General features: G+C 39.5%; 2 protein-coding genes across 8 annotated transcripts in view; both read left to right on the top strand.

Moving 5' to 3' along the window:
• Window positions 1-10,502, top strand: part of shc1 (SHC (Src homology 2 domain containing) transforming protein 1) — a 34,816-nt gene extending 24,314 nt beyond the window's left edge. For 5 of the 7 annotated variants that reach the window (XM_046846900.1, XM_046846901.1, XM_046846903.1 and 2 more), the window contains 12 exons: window positions 1,130-1,294; window positions 2,660-2,730; window positions 3,436-3,499; window positions 4,499-4,618; window positions 6,046-6,099; window positions 6,432-6,483; window positions 6,737-6,863; window positions 7,174-7,333; window positions 7,838-7,895; window positions 8,016-8,129; window positions 9,074-9,306; window positions 9,524-10,502. In XM_046846900.1, the coding sequence (XP_046702856.1) occupies window positions 1,130-1,294; window positions 2,660-2,730; window positions 3,436-3,499; window positions 4,499-4,618; window positions 6,046-6,099; window positions 6,432-6,483; window positions 6,737-6,863; window positions 7,174-7,333; window positions 7,838-7,895; window positions 8,016-8,129; window positions 9,074-9,306; window positions 9,524-9,652 (1,347 nt within the window). In that variant the 3' untranslated portion in view covers window positions 9,653-10,502. Of the gene's footprint in view, window position 1; window positions 1,295-2,659; window positions 2,731-3,435; window positions 3,500-4,498; window positions 4,619-6,045; window positions 6,100-6,431; window positions 6,484-6,736; window positions 6,864-7,173; window positions 7,334-7,837; window positions 7,896-8,015; window positions 8,130-9,073; window positions 9,307-9,523 lie in introns of those variants that run through there. The other 2 variants (XM_046846899.1, XM_046846905.1) reach the window with 2 other exon arrangements.
• Window positions 10,503-13,804: 3,302 nt separating this feature from the next.
• LOC124384250 (lens epithelial protein) lies at window positions 13,805-17,304 on the top strand. Its single transcript, XM_046846945.1, has 2 exons — window positions 13,805-14,273; window positions 16,860-17,304. The coding sequence occupies exon 1, from the start codon at window positions 14,050-14,052 to the stop codon at window positions 14,239-14,241; it is 192 nt and encodes a 63-aa protein (XP_046702901.1). The 5' UTR covers window positions 13,805-14,049; the 3' UTR covers window positions 14,242-14,273; window positions 16,860-17,304.
• The last annotated feature ends 4,988 nt before the right edge of the window (window positions 17,305-22,292 follow it).

The following is a 22,292-nucleotide window of genomic DNA, read 5'->3' on the forward strand; positions in this document are numbered from 1 at the left end:
TTATCTGACAGTGTTCAGTGGTTTCTCACGCTCTTTCTTTCTCTCTCTTTCACACTTCCTTTTTTAAATATTGATCTGCCTGTCTATTGGAAGCCTCTTCTCTTAGAGACTCAGTTGCAGGTAATAGCTTTTTATGGGACTCTTTCAGATACGAGCGATTGTAGTTTAGCTTCACTCATAGAAACCCAAACACCCCCAAATATCAGAGACTTTTTTTTTTTTTTTTTTTAAGTCATTCACATTTTACTATTAAAAAAAAAACACCAGACACCAACCAACTGATATCAAGAAGACAATCATGCTTCTTCAGCGGAGCTTTTGGTGCTCTTAATGATGCGAATATACAATGTGAATTATAATTCTCTCTATGCAGACTGAGATCTGATGCAAACACTTTCACACAGACTTTAACCCACACTGTGTGACTACACTGATGTCATAGTCTGAAGACTTGGAAGTCTTCTCTTCAATTTAGAGTCTTTCTCCTCCTCCTTGTTTCTCACGTTCACACTCGCTTTTGAATTGAACTGAGCCGTTTTATAATTTTTTTTTCCCTTTGGCCCAAAGATGAAGTGGTCAGTGGATCGAGATAAGAAAAGAACTATAACAGAAAAGATGGGACCCGTTTGTATTTTATTTGAAAGAGACTCTTGGAGAGACCTGAACAGACCCTGAACGACCTTTTCGATTCGAAGCGGAACTGATCGACGAGAAAATGGAACTCGTCCCCAAAGCGAAATACACCCCGTTCCGGAGTGACTCGTTCAGCTCTACGGACGAGACAGCCTCTAATCCTTCTCTCCCTTCCTCTGCTCCACTCACCCCTTTAACTCCTTTAAGCATTGCTTCATCTCTGTCTTCCTCATCGCTCGCCCCTATCCTGCCCCCGACATCCCCCCGGCCGGCTGAGAACAGCCCCACTACGCTGTGCTCCTTCTTTCCCAGGATGGGCTCCCTGCGACTTGGCATGTCTGCCACCCTTCTCCCAGGCCTGAAGGCATCCAACAGGGCCCAGGAGACCCCCAGCACCTCCTCCTCTTCTTCTGCTTCTACTCCTCCTCCTCCACCTCTTCCCACTCCTACCCTCCTTCCTCTAACGGCTCCCTCTCCTCCTCCTCGTCCTCCACAGGACATGAACCGGCTGGGTGGTGCGTCACGCAGGGCCCGTGTGGAAGGGGGCCAGCTCGGGGGCGACGAGTGGACGCGCCACGGCTCGTTTGTCAACAAGCCCACGCGAGGATGGCTGCACTCGGACAACGTGGTCAGCACTACCGGAGTCAGCTACATGGTTAGGGTAAGATGATTTTAGTTCAAAACTTGAGACTTTTAAAATATTCTGTTTTATGTTATTTTCAGTAAGTTTTTTTTCTTTTGTTGTGAAACATCATTGCTTCAGTTTAGTAGGCGTTAATAGTACAACTGCCAAATCAAATTCATTCTGATTATATAACTAAAATATAAAAATGAAATAAGCCCACATTACAGCCACACCAATGGGACCTTTAAAAGTTAAGCTGTTAAAATGCCCTTACAGAGTCCTGCAAAACCGATGATTCAATCCCTTTATCTTCAATCAATATTTTCATAGAATTTACATATAATAACTGTTTAAGAAAAGTTCTCACGATTACTTTAACTCGCTGGAATTTTGTCTCATTCTGTGCGCGTTACTGATCCTCTGACTCATGATGTACAGACAGCAGCTGCCGAAGAAACTTGGCTTCGTGTCATTACACTGAAACAGGGTGCATCCTTTTCATTCATATGACTAAAGCCATGTAATATGTCTCAGAGCTCCATTAAATAGTTTGCCATTCCATTCTTGACTAAATCCAAACCCTAGCAGAAGACTGATCTCTATGTGTGCTGAAAATCTCCCTCAACTTCGAAATAAGGCCATAGTTAAGAGATTGTAATACGATATACTTACAGCGTTAGTGCTCTAACCCAGTGCTCTCAGAAAAATGTTCATGCAATCATTTAGGAATCATTTGGATTTTGAATTTCAAGGATGCCCAAACCGTTTGTCTCCAGGAGCGCAAAATAGGCTCCGGGTGGGAGGAGTGGCATACTTTTAATCCCCTGTTAGTCACAGCACAACACTAGCCAATCGTAGGCACCTGCGAGCGCCAGTGTGTAGAAGAGGGTGGAGAGCAGCTGTTCGAATAGATGTAGGTTCTATATCTCTGAGGAAACACGTGCTGGTGTTCATGCTCCCAGGCGGGTAGCTGTTGCTGGATAGGAGAGTGTCGGTGGGTGGGGATTAGCTGAGCCCAATTTACAGAGAAATATAAAAAAATAAATCTTTTGATTATAGACCAGTCTGAATTAAAAAGTCCTTTTAGAAATATATTCCTTCCTCAGCAGGGGTCAGATTCAAATCGAGCCAAGACCTGGAGAAAACCTTTTAAATAGTGACTCGCTATATTACGGTTTAGTCGATGACTAGCATTAATCTGTAATTAGGGATGTTTTGTCTTTTCTGTTTGCTTTTTATTATTATATCTAGGTGTATACCTTTATGTTCAGTAAGACAGGAGCTGCTGTTGGTATCTTAGATGCTGTTTATCGCATCTCTGTGCTTGGTTTTTGTGTGGGTAGATACAGGAAGTGGTGTGGCCTAACATCGCATTGTGCGTTTTTCTTCTCCTTCCTGCAGTACATGGGCTGCGTGGAGGTGCTGCAGTCAATGAGGGCGCTGGACTTCAACACCAGAACTCAGGTTACCAGGTAAAACCCGCCCTCGCGATAAAACCGCTTGTTTTCCATCAAAGGGACGAGGCTGGTTGTGTGCGCTTTCGCTTCAGACGCACTGCAAACCTGGCGGATAAAAGGCTCTCCTTTAATAAAATATTAATCGCCTGCTCTCATATGCCTCTCCTCTGTCGTGGTGAGAGGGGGCGGAATCATGATAGAGAGAGAGATGTCTTTTCTCTTTTAATTTCACTTTTTATGCCCTCTGCTGAACTGATATGTGTGTGCTTGTATGTGAATGAAAGAGAGGAGGCATTTGAGTGCCATCACTCGTGCCTTGCTGCCACATACTCTTATTATAGAAACATCTGGAAGCCTCTGGAACCCTTGCGGTTTCTCCTATTTTGTTTAGTCGTCTCTACCATTTGCTCAGCTCTATAGTTTGTGCGTCCGGTTCCAAAGAACGGCTGACTGAATAAACCAGGCTGTTTTTAAATGCAAACATGATCCTGTTTAATTTATTGAAAGGGAGAAAGGAGTGTGTGTGTGTGTGTGTGTTTGTTGTGCGTGTACTGTGTATGAGAGAGATCTAATCTAATTTTGTGCAAGACTGTGAAATCTGGGAATGGAAAAAAAAAAAAAAAGCCTTGATGGAAAACCTTGTCTAATAATCTGATTAACACACACACACCCATTGCCTGTGTTTGTGTGCGAGTAACTCTGCATGTCTGTGTGTTTCAGAGAGGCGATCTCAGTGGTGTGTGAGGCAGTACCAGGTGCCAAAGGAGCTCAACGCAGGAGGAAGGTATTCAGCGCTAAACTGATATTCACCCGGCATTTAATCACCGCTCACTTCTCTGCACTGTGCTGATACAGCAGCCGACACGCACACCGTCTCTCAGTGTTAGACAAGACTACAAACCTCTTCTTCGGGGTCATAAAATACACGTAGCACGATTAAACTATCTTAACTGCAAAGGGCACGTCGATTGTCCATAACAGTCGGACAGAAAAAGATTCATTCCAAATAGATATAGAATAGAAACCTCATTTTCTTTTTCTCTTTTTGTGCTCTGTTCAGAGTTTGTTTTTTTCGGGGACAGTCAATTCATCTGTGCACTTTTATAGCACCGACTGCGACATTTTTGTGGCATCCAGGGTCTGACCCTTTGGACATCCAGCACGAGAGAAAAGAGCCAGAATGCGATCTGGAAACTTCCAGAGCGATTTCTGCAGCTGTTTTTTTTTTTTTTTATTTGCTCTGTAATATTTACCACTTTGTTTTTTCCCCCTCCTAATTAATGAACCCATCCTACATTTAAATCCATTTATTGTGTAAGTTGTGTAACTTGCATGAAATCTATTTATCTTGATGTTGAGGGAAAAAATTATAATTATCTCGTTAACAAGACACAAACGATGGCAGATCTTTCGCGTCTTGGAAAGCGTAAAGATGCAGCTTAACCCCGAACTGTTCTAAAGCGCTGACTCTGGAGACGCCTTCCAGAAATGCACCGTAAACAGGTTCTTGCAAAAAAAAAAAAAAAAAAAAACCTTTGCCGTTAACCGTGGTAATGTACAGCGTCTGCCATGCAAGTCCCTGTGCACGTTGTTACTATAAAAAAACAAAGGGTTTTCAAGTGACCGCATTAATCTAAAGCGTGCAGCTGCAACACAGTTATTGTTCAATTTGTGCTATCGTGGAGCATCTGACTAAGTTCTGTGGTGTAGGTGTTAATGATTGTGTTTTGATCACTCTTTTGTTTTTTTGTTTGTTTTTTTTTGTCTCTCTGTCTGTCTCCAGCCGACATCTCGGTCTCTGATCTCCATCCTAGGAAAGAGTAACCTCCGCTTTGCTGGAATGACAATCAACCTCACGGTGTCGACGAACAGCTTAAACCTACTGACAACCGACTGCAAACAGGTCAGACAGTAGACCGAGAAAGATAAGAAGGGGAAAGCCAGCTAAGGACCAGAAGTGGTTTTCTCCAGCAAGGCTACACTATATGAACAAAAAGTTTTGGGATAGCGGATTTTTCCATCCATATGTGCTTCCTCCCCAAACTGTTATCTCAAAGATGCAGGCACACAATTGTATATGATGTATTTGGATGTGGTAGTTTTTCCTTTCGCTGAACTATGTAACTCAAACCTGTTCAACATTAACCCTTGTGCACATTGGCTGGAAAAATCCAAAATCCAGTGGAACGTCTTCCCAGAAGGGTGCGGTTTATTACGCATTGGTATCAAAAAGTTTCGAGACTAGCTCTGTTTACAAGAAAGCACTTTTATTTATCTCTATTTACACACCATCACCTTCAAAATAGTCCCCTTGCACAGCAATACAGCGCTCCAGCAAATTCTGGAATGCGTCCTGCAAGTGTTCTTTTCGAAGCGTGTCAAGCACCTTCTGCTATTCGTGCCGGATTTTCGCAACGGTGCCAAAACGAAGACCTTTATCTTCAGGCAGAGGCCGAAACCAAATCTTGCGAGAGAGGAGATTTCCGGTGAGAAACTCACAAGCGAAGGAGTTCAGTGACCACGTGCACACGTGGTCAGAATAACACAGGACGATGTCTTTTGGCACAATTTATTAAGTTCGGTGCTTGCTGTGACTGTGTGTGCAGCCTAGTGCTGCCATCTGTTGGCGTGTTTCATAATTGCCGTGTCTTGAAAATTTTTGATACCACATCGTATACCAGCAAATGGGGACTACACGTGTAAGGGAGTCCACAAACCTTTTTTCATATAGTCTATGAGAAAATAATATATTAAAAAAACAACTATGATGAGCCTTTAATATGTGACAGCAGAATTGAGCTTTCTAGGTAGGCCTGATTGTGTTTAGATTGTGTTAATCAATATGGCAAATCCTTTGTAAGTGAAAAACAAGTTCAATACCGTAATTCTTGTAGTAATTTATACCTTGTGTTGTTTACGATCGAATGAATTTGTCAGGTTTTAAACATATGACGATGATTACGCAGATGTGCATGAATGTAGCTTCACTATTTTCACCCATTCACTCCTGAGCAAGGACCTGGGATGAGTGTAATCTTGAGACAGAAGCTGATTGAATGTCTGTAGTGTCTCACTTGCCGTTGTGAATCATACATATAAATGGATGCCTCTGATGCTTAATGTCTGCTATTTTAAACCCCAGACTCCCTACACACTCATTGTGTGCTTTTTTTTTTTTTTTTGCTGTTGTTTTTACCCCCCTCCCTCCCTGTTTCTATATTGCCACTTTCACCTCTCACACGTTTTTTTATTTTGTTTTTCTTTTTTTCTTTTTTTTAACCATCACCCCATACTTTCTCCATTCGTCTTCACCTTTTTTTCTCCCTGCAGATTATCGCCAACCATCACATGCAGTCCATCTCTTTTGCATCAGGAGGAGATCCAGTGAGTCCCACATCCTTCACTTTTGTCTTTTTTTTCTTTCCGTGCCCATCTTTTTTTCTTCTTCCTGCATCTGTTTCTCTCGTTTTGTACCCATTTGTGTCTCTTGTCCTGCCCCTGTGGTTTGAGCTCATTCCTGTTTGCTCATATGTAGTTTCCCTCGCTCTGGACTCGTGATGAGTAGATCCTCTTGCAGCTCAAATTGAACTTTCTTTTCTGACTTTTCCCCTTCTTCCTTTTATTTATACTTTCTGAAAAAGAAATCTGTCTCAACATAGAGTAAGTTCTCTACCCGCATCTTCCTCTTCATCCTTGTCTTCCTCTCTTGTTTTTAGGATACCGCAGAATATGTAGCCTACGTAGCCAAAGACCCTGTCAATCAGAGAGGTATGTCTAAACTATTACCTGTGATTATTTCTTTTCTGATACATTTTATTAGCAGTTTTTCAGCTGTATTTAATAAAAAAAAAAAAGACAAATATGACTTCTTTGTGTGCTGATTACTAAAGGAAAAAAAATCATAATCAAAATAAATATATATTTATTATAATTTATTTTGTACGCTAGCAAAATCACAATGTTATTTATATTGTTGCACAGCATTTTGTCTCGATCCTGCTCTGACTTCCTGTGTTGATAGCGTGTCACATCCTGGAGTGTTCTGAGGGCTTGGCGCAGGAAGTGATAAGCACCATCGGACAGGCGTTTGAGCTACGTTTCAAGCAGTATCTGAAGAACCCCCCTAAACTCGTCACCCCACATGACAGGTGTGTGTGGTTGAGAGGTTGTGTATGTAAGCACAGCGTTGCTCTTTGTTGCTGAGATGGATAGTATACAGCTGTCTTTACAGCTGCATATCTAAATCATGATTGTTTGTTTATGTAACTCGAATATGTGCACAATGGACAGTTCCAATGTGTATTGAAGACACTGAAATCTAATATAATTATTGTTGTTGTTATTTATTTATTTTATTTTATTTATTTTTTTCATCGGCTACACAGAGAGTTGAATGCAGTTTAGAAAACAGAAATGATGACTAGTCCTGCTAAATGAATCTGTCCCTCTCTCCCTCAGAATGGCTCCTTTTGATGGCTCAGCATGGGAGGAGGAAGAAGAGGACTTTGCTCCTCCCATAGACGTTCCATACTATAATAATTTTCCCGGGAAACAGCCACCCCCAGGAGGCCTCGTGGACATGAGAACTCGCCCTGGACACAGCACAGGAGCTACAATCGTGAGACCCTTTTCGACCTGTTTGATGCCTTTCTGTGTGTTCATGTAGACTATGAGAATAAGTGTCATTCACTTAACAGCTGTAGAGAGGCTACAAATTCCATCCAAAGCAAGACTTAAAAGAAACAAGTGTGTATTCCATACATCTTTACACCCAACTAGGGGGAAAAAAAAGGGTAAAACCGTATTCTCAGCGGAGTCTTACACAATGTGCAGCTGACTATAGTTGACTTCCACTAGTTTGTACTACTACTGAAGCACACACGGACAGTTTCTGTACTTTTTTCCTCCCAATTTCCCAGTTACTGAACAGCGCCCCACAGTGGTGACTAGCGTGAATGTGTTAAATGGCTAATTAGTTTGTGCTTCAGCACATGATTAAAGCTAGTGGGCACATTAGTACCGTGTTGTGAATGTCCATGATTTTATTCCAGGAAGGGCAAGACGTAACAAAATGACGGTGAGCTTTTGCAACCTAATGTGTTGTTTCTTTCTGTGTGTGCAGCCCTATGGCCAGCCTGGAATAAATGACATCCATAAGCAACCTCTGCCTCCACTACCAGGTCAGTATATGTTTTATCGCTTTTGTCCCCATTGCCATCAGAATGTTACCTGTGCTGAAAGCATCGCTCTAATAAACAGTACTACTTCTTTTATTTTCTCTCTCTTCGCATCTCATTTAGTGGGAGCTAAAGACGGCGGTCTGTTTGACGACCCGTCATATGTCAATGTCGATAAGTCCCGCCCCCAAGCGGCCGCAGCTAACGGAAGTGCTCACAGAGACGCGTTCGACATGAGTGAGTCGAATTACCTTTAAACACTGAGCTCCTGATTTTTTTTTTTTTTTTTTTTTGTAGTTTTAATTTATAACCCGGATTAGAAACGAGTATATTAGAGGGACCGCGCATGTAGGACGTTTTGGAGACAAAGGTGAGGGAGGCGCGACTAAGATGGTTTAGACATGTGCAGAGGAGGGTGGAAGAATGCTGAGGATGAAACTGTCAGGATGAAGGAAATGAGGAAGAAAAAAGAGGTGTGGTGAGGGAAGATCGGCAAGTAGTTGGTTTAAATGAGGCAGATGTAGAGGACAGGGCGGGGTATGGAGACAGATGATCCGCTGTGGTGACCCCTAACGGGAGCAGCCGAAAGAAGTTGTTTAATTTTATGAACTATACATCAGCAGGATCTGTTGTACTTCTTGTGAACGGGGTTTACACCACAGCGCTGCTGAATTCTCAAATCCGATTGGCCGAAAGGTGCTGATTTGACTGTTATGACTGGGCGCCATATGATCTAATAGTAAACTCTAATAAAAGCGAAAGATTTAATATATTTTTTGTTACTAAGCAAAGGAAAGCAGCTGATTGATTGATCTAGTTAACTTTTTTTGTGTCAAGACATTTATTTAACAATTTTATGCATAGATAAGGGTGTAACAGTTTCCGTAGCTAATCAGACCAGGATTCTCTGCATTATTTGCGTTATAACCTTTAAGATATATTGAAAAAAAGTATAGACTGGTGAGGAAACGAGTGTTGAGCGGTGCTATAAGTAAAAACAGAACTTACTTGTCTTGGACATTTCACAACATTAAATGTAACTACATGTATGAGGTGTCAAGTAAATTTAGAAATGAATTTAATATCAGTAGTAACAGCTCCTCACACCACTCCATGTTCCCTATATTCCTGTTAAAGCACACCGTCACGTTTAAATGGTTGTGTATTGTGCGTATTCACAGAGCCATTTGATGATGCCCTCAGCGTGTCTGGCACAGTGCCCCCTATGGCTCAGCAGCTACAGAGTGAACCCTGGTTTCATGGACCCCTGAGCCGCAAGAAGGCCGAGAAGCTGCTGAGCAAAGACGGCGACTTTCTGGTGCGCGAGTCGAGTACCACGCCAGGCCAGTACGTGCTCACAGGCCAGCAGGGAGGCCAGCCCAAACACCTGCTGTTGGTGGACCCAGAGGGAGTGGTAAGAATGACTGATTTAAGGAGGGGAATGATTCAGCTAGAGGGGGAATGGGTTGGGGGTGGGGAAGTGAAAATGACCTTACAGAGCTTTAATCATTACCATCAACCATGTGTTGATGGGTTATGAAATTTTTTGAGTATTTCTAATGTAATTATAGATAGTTTATCAGCTCAATTCGAGTTCTGTCTCATGCTCCCTCTTTTGTCTGCATTTCCAGGTTCGTACCAAAGACCATCGCTTCGAAAGCGTCAGTCACCTGATCAGTTATCACATGGACAACCGGCTGCCGATTGTATCCGCAGGAAGTGAAGTGTGCCTGCAGCAACCAGTGGAACGCAGAGCCTAAGTGTCTGCCACATACACTGTTCTTCTTCTGCCATGGTGTCTCCTTCCTACTCGAACTCTTGTAATTAGATTTTTCTTTTTCTTCAGAGATCGTCTCACGCTTTGTTTTTTGCAGAGAGGATGAGCAACCAAAAAAAAAAAAGAAACGTGTGCTCTGTATATTCTCAGTCCATTTTGAAGCTTCGAAGCGATTGATCATTGGACTCGTGGACCAAGAGAAATTTGCAGACGTCAGATTAAGCTGTAAGGATAAATACAAGACTCCAGTGGGGGAAAATTGAGCCAAAAAAGAAAATCTGGAAAGACTCGTGTATGGTGTGTGTGATTTCAGAGTAACATGTCTAAGCATTCAGTGGATGAGCTGAGCTCGGTAAAACTCAAAAGGTCATGTGCTGCAGAAGAGAAGTGAAGGGAATGATTTGAAAGACTGGTAGTTTGGATGCATTTATTGATTGATTCATTCTCAGAGCACCGGTGTGTAAAACATGATCATGCAGAATCATTATGGACAGATCTGACACAGCCAGGCACTGATGCTGATGTCACACGTGTCATGGAGTGTGTGTGTGTATATATATTACATTAGCGGGAACCACTTGATTTGATAGATTTATTTCAATTAACACACTTTTCAGAATAGTCAAGATTTAAACAGGTAGACCAATTCTAAGCTTGAAACCTGCCATTCTGGTTTATACTGGTTATAAATTCTTTTACCATTTGGGAGTGTTTCAAGGCCACGTATCCTATATGCAAAGAGAAATAGATGATATACTGTAGATTATAGATATAATGAAGTAAAAAAAAAAAACATTTACTTTCACTGAAATGTTGACCCCAGCAAGGATTGGATCAAAAAAAAAAACTCAACACCCATTCAATCTGGCAAGAACGGACGGAAAGATACTGGGATCGGTTATATACAGAGCTTAACAAGACTCAAAAAAAAAAAAAAAAAAAAGTACCATATTAAACGAGTCATATTCTTTTGTGGTGATGTCATTCTTTCGAAAGCATCTGTATCATAAACTTTCTGGGTTTTTTTATTTTTTAAGCTGTATGTTTCACGTTTTTCTCTGCGTTTGCCTGGTTCATTGTGTACTTGATTTGAAATTCAAGAATAATGAGAGTCAAAAAACAAAAAAAACAAACGAAATCTGACACTCTGTTGCAATAGGATAGTTAATATGAAACATTTGATCAGCTCTGCCCTATAATCCTGGAAGAGAACACGCCCCATTTTTTCCTGTTTTTGTATTCCTGTTTGAATTGTGCCTTTTCCCTCAAAACCACATCATTAGGATGCAGTCGGAGTAACGAAAACTTCGTCAGCGTTCTCAGTCCAGAGCGTTTTCTTGCCGAAAAACCACGAGTGTAGTTCGGTTCGGTCCAGGTTTTATTCGATGACAATCTCTGTCGATTTCTTGCACATTCTCGTAATTTTGCTGGTAAATAATGCTCATGTTTTAGTGCTGTGCCGTGACTCATTGAACCTAGATATTGTTTGTTTCCTTTTCTTGCTTGTAATTTTATATATATATATATATATATATATATAATTTTCCCCCTCATAGATGTCAGTGTTTATAATACTTGTATGCTTTACCAAGATCCAGGCTTGAATAAGGCCAGACAGCTCAGTTATTAATGTCTGCATCGATTAAAGAAACCAGGAATCCTATTAAAACAACGGTGATAGTGAGTTTTACTGCTTTTTATTGATTTGCAGCAGGGTTTGAGTTGATTTCCAAATGTACCACTCAAGTTCAAAGATTTTTGTATTATTAGGCAACCAGAATTGATGTGTGACTTCTTTTGTGTTCAGAAAAGTAACTGTTAGAGGGTCAAGTGCAGACTTATTGCGACAGTGGTTTCTTTCTTTCTTTTTCTTCTTGTGTGTGTGTGTGTGTGTGTGTGTGAATTGTTTTTTTTTTTTATGTATTTTGCATTATCTTGGCCAAAGGTTTATTTTGCCTTACAAGAACAATTTTTTTTTTCTGTATGCTTTCTTTTGGATTTATTTTAATATGCCTTTAATGGTTTTATTTGGGGGAAAATACATGTTTACATATGTATCTGGAACTAAAGATTGCATATATAAATGCATTATCAGACAATTCAAATGAGTTCAGTGTGTTTTTCTATCATTTGCACTGCGTTGTCTTTTCCTTCTTCACATTTTATGTGAGCTACAGTATCTGCACATTATTGTACCATTACCATCTCTCTGTCAGCAAATCACAGCACCCTTTTTTTGAGAATCGGGGCAAAACTGGATGAATATTGATTTATTTACCGCTTGATATAAATGATCCTTAATTAAAGAGTCGTATTTTTAGGCCTCCCACATACCTATTTATAATAAATAAACACCTCCCATATATATATTATGTATTCTATGACAGGTGAAGTGAGTAACACTGATTATCTCATCAAATTACCTGTTACTGGGTTGAATATACAGTATTAAGCAGCAAGTGAACATTTTGTCCTCAAAGTTGACGTGTTAGAAGCAGGAAAAATGGGCAAGGGTAAGGGATTGAGCGACTTTGACGAGGGCCGAATTGTGATGGCTAGACGACTGGATCAGAGCGTCTCCAAAACTGCAGCTCTTGTGGGATGTTCTTGGTCTGCAGTGGTCAGTATCTATCAAAAGTGCTCCAAGGAAGGAGCAGTGGTGAATGGACAGCAGAGGCAGTTTTATATATATTAGGGGTGTAACGGTACACATATTCAGACCGAATTCGCCGGTACAGGGTTACGGTACTCGTGTACTGAATGCAATCCTTTTTTATGTGCAGAACATAGGTAAAATCTGAGTTCCTCTCAGGAACGCATTAAGTGGTGGACTGCAAGTTTGTTTAGGCTCTTTAAATGCATTAATTTAAATGATTATTTTTAAACTTGCACAACAATGCCATACAAATACAAATAATATACAAATAAACTAGAGTTAGCGCAGTGTCACTGTGGCTACTCACTCCGTACAGGAAATAAGAATTTTGCGCATGCATGAAAACGCTAAAGAATCCATAGGGTTAGCCGCTAGCCACTTCCTCTAGCGCTATGAATTCTTTAGCGTTTTAATGTCCAGTTTCAAGAATTTCACTTAAAAGGAGAAAATCCTGACAATTCCACATTTGGAGAATTGAGAGTGAATGAATGAAGGATGGAAGAAAGGAATGAAAAAGTTTTTTAAAGTATGCGGAAATAAGTTGAACAGTCTAGATTATATCTTTAAAACATAAATATTCAATGTAAAGCACACACATACACATCTGTATTACTCAAATGGGGTTTAACAAATTAAACTTTAATAAAATTCTCCATTTATTAAAATTGTATTTAATCAAGTGAATTTACATAAAAACATGTATTACATTAATTTGATTTATTCGATTTTATTTTTTATAAAATAATATAAAATATATTTTATGTTATCTAATCAAGCAGAACCATAACCAAAGCACCAAACCATTTTATTTTATAAATTTTTTTTTAACTGTAGGACCTTATGTAGACAGGTGTGTGCCTTTCCAAATAATATCCGATCAGTTGAATTTACCTCAGGTGAACCTCCATTAGCATTTTTTATTTATTTATTTTTGAGTATTATATTTATTTTAGGCTAAATCCAAAATGTATTATTTTGGTGCCAATAATTCTGAAACCGGTCTGGAAAATGTACATTACAAATATTTTTTACAAAGTGATATCTCCTCAGGCTCAGCTTTTCCTGAAAATGGCCAATAATTCTGGAGTTGACTGTATTATATTCCTGTTCTCGTGTGTGTACATTTCTTCCGTTTCAAACCTCCTCCTCACATCAGAAGGACAGAACAATGTGAGTATTCAAACTCACTTTTGCACGAGTCAGGAATTGGATGCAGTGGACGCACCAATGACGCCCATAAATTGCTTCCTAAATCACATTAGAACAAAAGGCACCGGTTCCAGTGGGGGCAGAATAGACCAAGCATGTGTTAGGGTAAATTATCATTTTGCTTTATGTGTAGCAGGTTGTGGGCGGGGTGTGGTGGGGGGGATGTGAGGCAGGGGATTCTGGATAGTTTCCCAGCACAAAAGATGAGCTAAAGATACACAATAGGGAGATTTATAGGTTTAATGACTGTACAATATAATGTGGGAGAAGCATAGAATGTGCCTGGTCCACTGGTATGTTCCAGACCTGAATATAACAGAGACTAAAAGAAAGGTAAGGTCATTTAGAGACGGTGTGTGCAGGTAACAGCTGCTATTGATAGGTGAAGAAGAAAGTCACAAAATTTGGTCCCACTTTACAACGACAAGCTGGGGAACTTTATCACGCAAATCCATGGTACCCTCCACAACTTTCTTGCCCATCACTTCCAGTCTTCGGTAGACAATCAGCACAGGATGCATTCTCAGCGCCCCCTGGCGCAGGCAGTACCTCCCTCACTGGGCCAGAATCTGAGAGACCTGGCGTACGGCTTTGGCCATGGAAAAAACCTGCAGGGGGGGAGCATGGCCTATGCTGTGATCCAATCTCTGAAAGAGTGTTTTTATTTCCTGCTCTGCTGCTGGTGCATCAAAGAGATCCTGGATTGAAACACAGAAAAGAGAAACCAAAGATAATACAGGTATGTGAGGGCTTTGTTTTTCTCCTTTTCCTTTTTGCTTTTTTAATAGCATGATGAGAATGATGGTAATAAAGGGTTGCCTTCTGCTGAATTCAAGAACATGCATAATACCAGTGTAAATTACATTTCTATAATGAAATCTGAAATATTAAGCCATTGTAAGAAGTTAATTGTAAAATATACAGTGAGGAAAATAAGTATTTGAACACCCTGCTATTTTGCAAGTTCTCCCATTTAGAAATCATGGAGGGGTCTGAAATTGTCATCGTAGGTGCATGTCCACTGTAAGAGACATAATCTAAAAAAAAAAAAATCCAGAAATCACAATATATGATTTTTAAATTATTTATTTGTATGATACAGCTGCAAATAAGTATTTGAACACCTGTCTATCAGCTAGAATTCTGACCCTCAAAGACCTGTTAGTCTGCCTTTAAAATGTCCACCTCCACTACATTTATTATCCTAAATTAGATGCACCTGTTTGAGGTCGTTAGCTGCATAAAGACACCTGTCCACCCCAAACAATCAGTAAGAATCCAACTACTAACATGGCCAAGACCAAAGAGCTGTCCAAAGACACTAGAGACAAATTTGTACACCTCCACAAGGCTGGAAAGGGCTACGGTGAAATTGCCAAGCAGCTTGGTGAAAAAAGGTCCACTGTTGGAGCAATCATTAGAAAATGGAAGAAGCTAAACATGACTGTCAATCTCCCTCGGACTGGGGCTCCATGCAAGATCTCACCTCGTGGGGTCTCAATGATCCTAAGGAAGGTGAGAAATCAGCCCAGAACTATACTGGAGGAGCTGGTCAATGACCTGAAAAGAGCTGGGACCACCGTTTTCAAGGTTACTGTTGGTAATACACTAAGAGGTCATGGTTTGAAATCATGCATGGCACGGAAGGTTCCCCTGCTTAAACCAGCACATGTCCAGGCACATCTTAAGTTTGCCAATGACCATTTGGATGATCCAGAGGAGTCATGGGAGAAAGTCATGTGGTCAGATGAGACCAAAATAGAACTTTTGGGTCATAATTCCACTAAACGTGTTTGGAGAAAGAAGAATGATAAGTACCATCCCAAGAACACCATCCCTACTGTGAAGCGTGGGGGCGGTAGCATCATGCTTTGGGGGTGTTTTTCTGCACATGGGACAGGGCGACTGCACTGTATTAAGGAGAGGATGACCGGGGCCACGTATTGCTAAATTTTGGGGAACAACCTCCTTCCCTCAGTTAGAGCATTGAAGATGGGTCGAGGCTGGGTCTTCCAACATGACAATGACTCGAAGCACACAGCCAGGATAACCAAGGAGTGGCTCTGTAAGAAGCATATCAAGGTTCTGGCGTGGCCTAGCCAGTCTCCAGACCTAAGCCCAATAGAGAATCTTTGAAGGGAGCTCAAACTCCGTGTTTCTCAGCGACAGGCCAGAAACCTGACTGATCTAGAGAAGATCTGTGTGGAGGAGTGGGCCAAAATCCCTCCTGCAGTGTGTGCAAACCTGGTAAAAAAATACAGGAAACATTTGACCTCTGTAATTGCAAACAAAGGCTACTGTACCAAATATTAACATTGACTTTCTCAGGTGTTCAAATACTTATTTGCAGCTGTATCATACAAATACATAGTTAAAAAATCATATATTGTGATTTCTGGATTTTTTTTTAGATTATGTCTCTCACAGTGGACATGCACCTACGACGACAATCTCAGACTCCTCCATGATTTCTAAGTGGGAGAACTTGCAAAATAGCAGGGTGTTGAAATACTTATTTTCCTCACTGTATATATATATATATATATATGCTGTTAATTATCTGTATAAAAAGGTGAACTATCTGAAACTTAAAATCATCAGTCACTGTCATTATAGTCATGTGCTGCTTGTCATAATAATATATTGCTCTGACATTAATGCAATATAATACTATTTTAACAGAGATTCATCAAGGAAATAATTAAAAGCAAATGATCACCTTGGGTAATATGCAGATAATTTGCATATGTTCTTCATTAATGTACATATGCTACCTAGAGCCAGACCCATTATCCTCCCCCCCGGACCCTAATCCTGTTTATTGTCCAGATCTGGAAAAGTATCTTAAATACTATAACCACATTGGAGCCTTGGCATTGCATTCTATTAGCTTGGGTATTTCACCAAGTTCCAAAACTGAACCACTGTCTTTTTCCTACAGACTGCTTACTTTGCACATTTCTGCGTGTTTAAAAAGAATTCTTTCACTGAAGAATTCTTTTGAGATAGGGTCCTTTCAATGAAAGAGGCCAGAAAAACCCATATTTGGGCGTATCTCCCCCACCCTAAGATTATACAAATTCGTTTAGATTGTGACTGTTCCACTAGATGGAGTTCTAGTAAAACAAAGGCATGATTCCGAAGGAATATCTGGGACTGTCAGAGAACCACTGCAGGGTTTTGAAGCAAGATCCTCAGCAAAAATTTGCTTTGATTGTAACTCTGCTTGTCCTGAACAGTTTACATGCTTTTAATTTAAAACAATGTTCAATTAATCTAAGTGTATAAGTTGAGCTGTGTCTTTGGATTTCTGCTTCTTTTCCAGTGTCCCTGATTGAAGTGGTTTCCAGCCTGTTCTGTTAAGCAGACCCATCATAGAGGGCACTGAACATGACATAAAGAAAAAGGCCTCCCTGTGCACAGATCCAAATGCAATACTTTTAGGGTTTGTGCTAAAAGAAATGATGATTCTGAAGCCCTTTCACTCACCTGCCGCTTCACGTTTACCTGCTAGCGCTATCCATAGCATATGACATCTGTTAACCAGCAACGGTGAAGGCTATTCCTTCTTTCTCTGAGATCAGCCAGCTGCATATTTTCTCCACAGATGCTCATGATTGGCTAGTGTTGCTCTAATTGAGGCTCCCAATCAGAGAGCACAGCCTCTTCTCCAGTTACAAATGGCTGTGGTAGCATCAGGATGTAAACTTTCTAACGCCTAGTGATTACATTGTTTAAAAAAAAATTATAATAAAAAGAACAAGAGAGAAGCTTGGCCAGTCGTTCATTTAATCATTACTTTTGTCTCCCACACAATGTCATATCGTATACGCAGAGCATACATTACTGTCATAAGCTATAAAACATGCACAATAGTAATGTACAGAGTATATGACAAGATTATTTTCTATTTTATCCACCGTGCTGCTGTTTTACCACTGTATCACTGTGTTTTACAGATCAAATATACACGTTTTAGTATTTCAACTCCCATCGATTTAGGATATATCTGTGCTCGAAGACCTCGCGGTATAACGGAATACTATTCTCGTGTACTATTTTCATTTCAATCTGTATTCTTTCACTATAAAGCAGACACCATGTACATAAAAAAAAAAAGATTTATTCCACAATAATAATAATAATAATAATAAAAAGCCAAAATAACAACAAAATATTTGGAAACAGAAAAAGACCTAGCAACAGAAATATGGATATATAATGATAAATTACTCTCCTTTATTGCATATCAATTGTATCATGACAGGGATTTCGGATTCATTTGCAACCATGCAAATGCAATCTATGGTTTACACTGAATGGTACTAAAAAGTACATCCAGTCCGCAGCTGTTCTGTGAGGAGAAAAGCAGACAGAAAGACTATGGAAATTCAAATCACCACTTTTTACAACTGTGGTAAGCAGAAAACCATCTCAGAATGCAAACCAGTTAAACCTTGAGGTAGATTGGCTATGAGACAACTTTACATTTACAATGATGGTGTTTACACAAGGCCTTTTCTGCTGGCCTAAACACAGTAATCATGACTTACATGACTTACGTTTTAAGTAATGTTTCCATGAATATGTATTAAATTATTCCTTATGGTCTATTCTCTTTAAACACTATATTGCCAAAAGTTTGCAGACACCTTGTCATAAGTGTAGTATGTGCTTTTTGAGCATCGCATTCTGCATTTAAATCATGTTTTCGTAATTAAATAGTCCACCAAGCCATAAATTAAGGGGTTTATCAACTTTAAACCCACTGCATATGCACTATATATGCAAAATGTCACTTAGATTAAAAGCACGTATGCAATTAGTGACAATAAGAAATGTGTGCAGGTGTGTGTGTGTCTGTGTGTGTCTGTCTCCGTGTGTGTGTGTGTTAAAAATATATATAGATTAAATATATCAGCACTAGGAACATTTGTTCACAAGCTCAGTGCAAACTAAGCCTCAGGCTGGTATTTGCATAGACTGGTCTATTATACCACGTGAACTTGTTTTCTCTGGCTTCTTTCTCGCTCAAAAGATTTGGCACCCACACAGAGTGGCATAGAGCGTGCATGGTGCCCCGTACTCAATCCCAATACACACAAACACTAAAATAACTCTATTGCTTTTACATTAGATCCCATGGAACAATAATTAGCCTTGTGTTCTTCTTATATAGCGTTTACCAGAAGTGCAAAAAAAAGGCAGCCTTGTGCGAACCCAGAAGCGCAGATAATATGTAAATATATGTACCACAAGCAAATATAAAGGTTATGGGTGTAGAAATGTGCAGACACTGTTGAGCAAGTACAGTAAAAATATGTATGTATGAGAGGGGAAAATTACATTTTAAATGCGTGTAAGATGTGTGTGCATCACAATATGAAGAGCAATATGGGATATGTACATTTATAGTATGAGACAAACATTTATCTTAAGAGATATGTACATTTAAAGTATATATGTACAGTTACAGAATGAGAAGTACATTTTCAGTATGAGATATATACATTTACTGTATGAGAAATGTACATTTACAATGAGATGTACATTTACTGTATGATATGTACATTTACAGCAGGATATATTTACATTTAAAATATGAGACATACAGTTACAGTATGAGGTATGTACATTTCAGGATAAAAATATGTACAGTATTTTATATGTACATTTACAGTATGTGACATACATTTACAGTATGAGAGATGTATATTTACAGTATGATATATGTACACTATGATATATGTACATTTACAGTATGAGACATACATTTACAGTATGGGGTATGTAAATTTACAGGATAAAATGTGACAAATTTACAGTAGGAGAGATGTATATTTACAGTATGATATGTACACTGATATATGTACATTTACAGTATGTGACAAATTTACTGTAGGAGAGATGTATATTTACATTATGATAAATGTACACTATGATATATGTACATTTGCAGTATGTGACAAATTTACAGAATGAGAGGTGTATATTTCAGTATGATATATGTACAGTATGGTATATGTAAAATATCCAGTATGTAACATACATTTAGAGTATGATATATGTGCATTTACAGTATGTGACATAGATTTGCAGTATGAGAGATGTATATTTACAGTATGATATATGTACAGTATGGTATATGTACATTTACAGTATGTGACACATTTTCAGTATGATATATGTACAGTATGAGAGATGTACATTTACAGTATGTGACATACATTTAGAGTATGAGAGCTGTCCATTTTCATTTTGATATATGTACAGCATTATATTTTGTACATTTACAGTATGAGATGTTCATTTACTGTATGAGATTTGTATATTTACAGCAGTTGATATGTACATTGACAGTATGAGCTGTATATTTACAATATGAGAAATGTACATTCACAATATGAGACATATTTACAGCATGCAATATGTTTATTTACATGATTAAATATACGAGATATGCACATGTACAGCATAAGACACATTTATAATATGAGAGATGTACATTGCATGTACAATCGTGCCAAAATATTACACGATGTATGTACAGGTAGTATTCAGGTATATCGAAGCTAATCTAGAACATATTATGAATTTACAATGATATATATTTATAATTATATTATATTACATTTACATTTACATATGTGCTTTGACTCTCTAGCAATGATTAAATCTACACTGGTACACTAGATTACAAACTTAATATAAATATAACTTTTGAGTTCTACGAAGCAAATTTGGAAAGTGCTAATTTAAGTGTTTCAGGAAGAGGTAGGTCTTCAATCGTCGCTTGAAGATAGCCAATGACTCTGCTGTACGGACATCTAGGGGGAGTTCATTCCACCACCTCGGTGGCAGAACAGAGAAGAGCCTTGAAGTATACTTACTTTTCATTCTGAGAGTAGGTGGTATAAGTCGAGCAGTGCTGGAGGATCTCGGACAGCATGGTGCAGTGTGAGATGTGATGAGGTCTCTGAAGTAAGATGGTGCTGATCCATTTTTGGCCTTGAAGGCAAGCATCAGTGTTTTGAATCTGATACGTGCAGCCACTGGAAGTCAGTGAAGGGAGTACAGCAGTGAGGTGGTGTGGGAGAACTTGGGCAGATTGGGCAGTCGTGCAGCTGTGTTTTGGATCATTTGCAGTGGATGAATAGGTTTCAGGGGAAGACCTGCCAGCAGAGAGATGCAGTAGTCCAGTCTTTAAAAGACAAGAGACTGAACAAGCACCTGAGCAGCCTGTGTGGACAGAAATGGTCGAATCCTTCAGATGTTGTAGAAAAGAACTCGACAGGAACAAGCCACATTAGCGACATGTGGGGAGAAGGAAAGATGTTTGCCAATAGTTACACCAAGGTTACGAGCAGAGCGTTATGAAGAGTTATTCGGAGTTAATCACAGAAGGGTTGGACATTTTAGAGCTCAAGTATACATAATACAAGATGATTTCTGGTAGTAAAATCAGTAAAGCATGAGTAAGTGTCCTGGAGGCACATTGGAGAGTTCAGTAGGGTCATGTTTGTAGGAATAGAACCTGCTGGTTGTGGTGCAAATGTTATAATTATGATTCTAGAGCAGACATAGGCAAACTACGGTTTATTAATTCGGCCCGCCGAACGTGACCAAATTCTATTAAAATTGGTACGGGTAAACATTGTTCAATTTGGATTTCCCCTGTAATGCCCACGTTTCCCCTAAAGATGTCGCACTTCAGCTCCATTGACGTTGTTCGCGTGCAATACTACACCCTGCTATTTTTCAAGTTCTCCCACTTAGAAATCATGAAGGGATCTGATATTGTCATCGTAGGTGCATGTCCACTGTGAGAGACATAATCTAAAAATAAAAAAAAAGATTGCTCCAACAGTGGACCTTTTTTAGCCCTTTCCAGCCTTGTGGAGGTGTACAATTTTGTCTCTAGTGTCTTTGGACAGCTCTTTGGTCTTGGCCATGTTAGTAGTTGGATTCTTACTGATTGTATGGGGTGGACAGGTGTCTTTATGCAGCTAACGACCTCAAACAGGTGCATCTAATTTAGGATAATAAATGTAGTGGAGGTGGACATTTTAAAGGCAGACTAACAGGTCTTTGAGGGTCAGAATTCTAGCTGATAGACAGGTGTTCAAATACTTATTTGCAGCTGTATCATACAAATAAATAGTTTAAAAATCATATATTGTGATTTCTGGATTTTTTATTTTAGATTATGTCTCTCACAGTGGACATGCACCTACGATGACAATTTTAGACCCCTCCATGATTTCTAAGTGGGAGAACTTGAAAAATAGCAGTTTGTTCAAATATTCATTTTCCTCACTGTATATATATATATATATATATATATATATATATATATATATATATATATATATATATATATATACACACACACAGTACAGACCAAAAGTTTGGACACACCTTCTCATTCAAAGAGTTTTCTTAATTTTTATGACTATGAAAATTGTAGAGTCACACTGAAGGCATCAAGGGCTATTTGACCAAGAAGGAGAGTGATGGGGTGCTGCGCCAGATGACCTGGCCTCCACAGTCACCGGACCTGAACCCAATCGAGATGGTTTAGGGGTGAGCTGGACCGCAGAGTGAGGGCAAAAGGGCCAACAAGTGCCAAGCATCTCTCGGGGAACTCCTTCAAGACTGTTGGAAGACCATTTCAGGTGACTACCTCTTGAAGCTCATCAAGAGAATGCCAAGAGTGTGCAAAGCAGTAATCAAAGCAAAAGGTGGCTACTTTGAAGAA

This window comes from Silurus meridionalis, chromosome 4, assembly GCF_014805685.1.
Source record: "Silurus meridionalis isolate SWU-2019-XX chromosome 4, ASM1480568v1, whole genome shotgun sequence".
NCBI lineage: Eukaryota > Metazoa > Chordata > Actinopteri > Siluriformes > Siluridae > Silurus > Silurus meridionalis.

What these genes read in the sequence shown, in the direction of transcription:
- LOC124384250 (XM_046846945.1), top strand. Translation starts at nt 14,050, where the DNA reads ATGCATTCTCAGCGCCCCCTGGCGCAGGCAGTACCTCCCTCACTGGGC.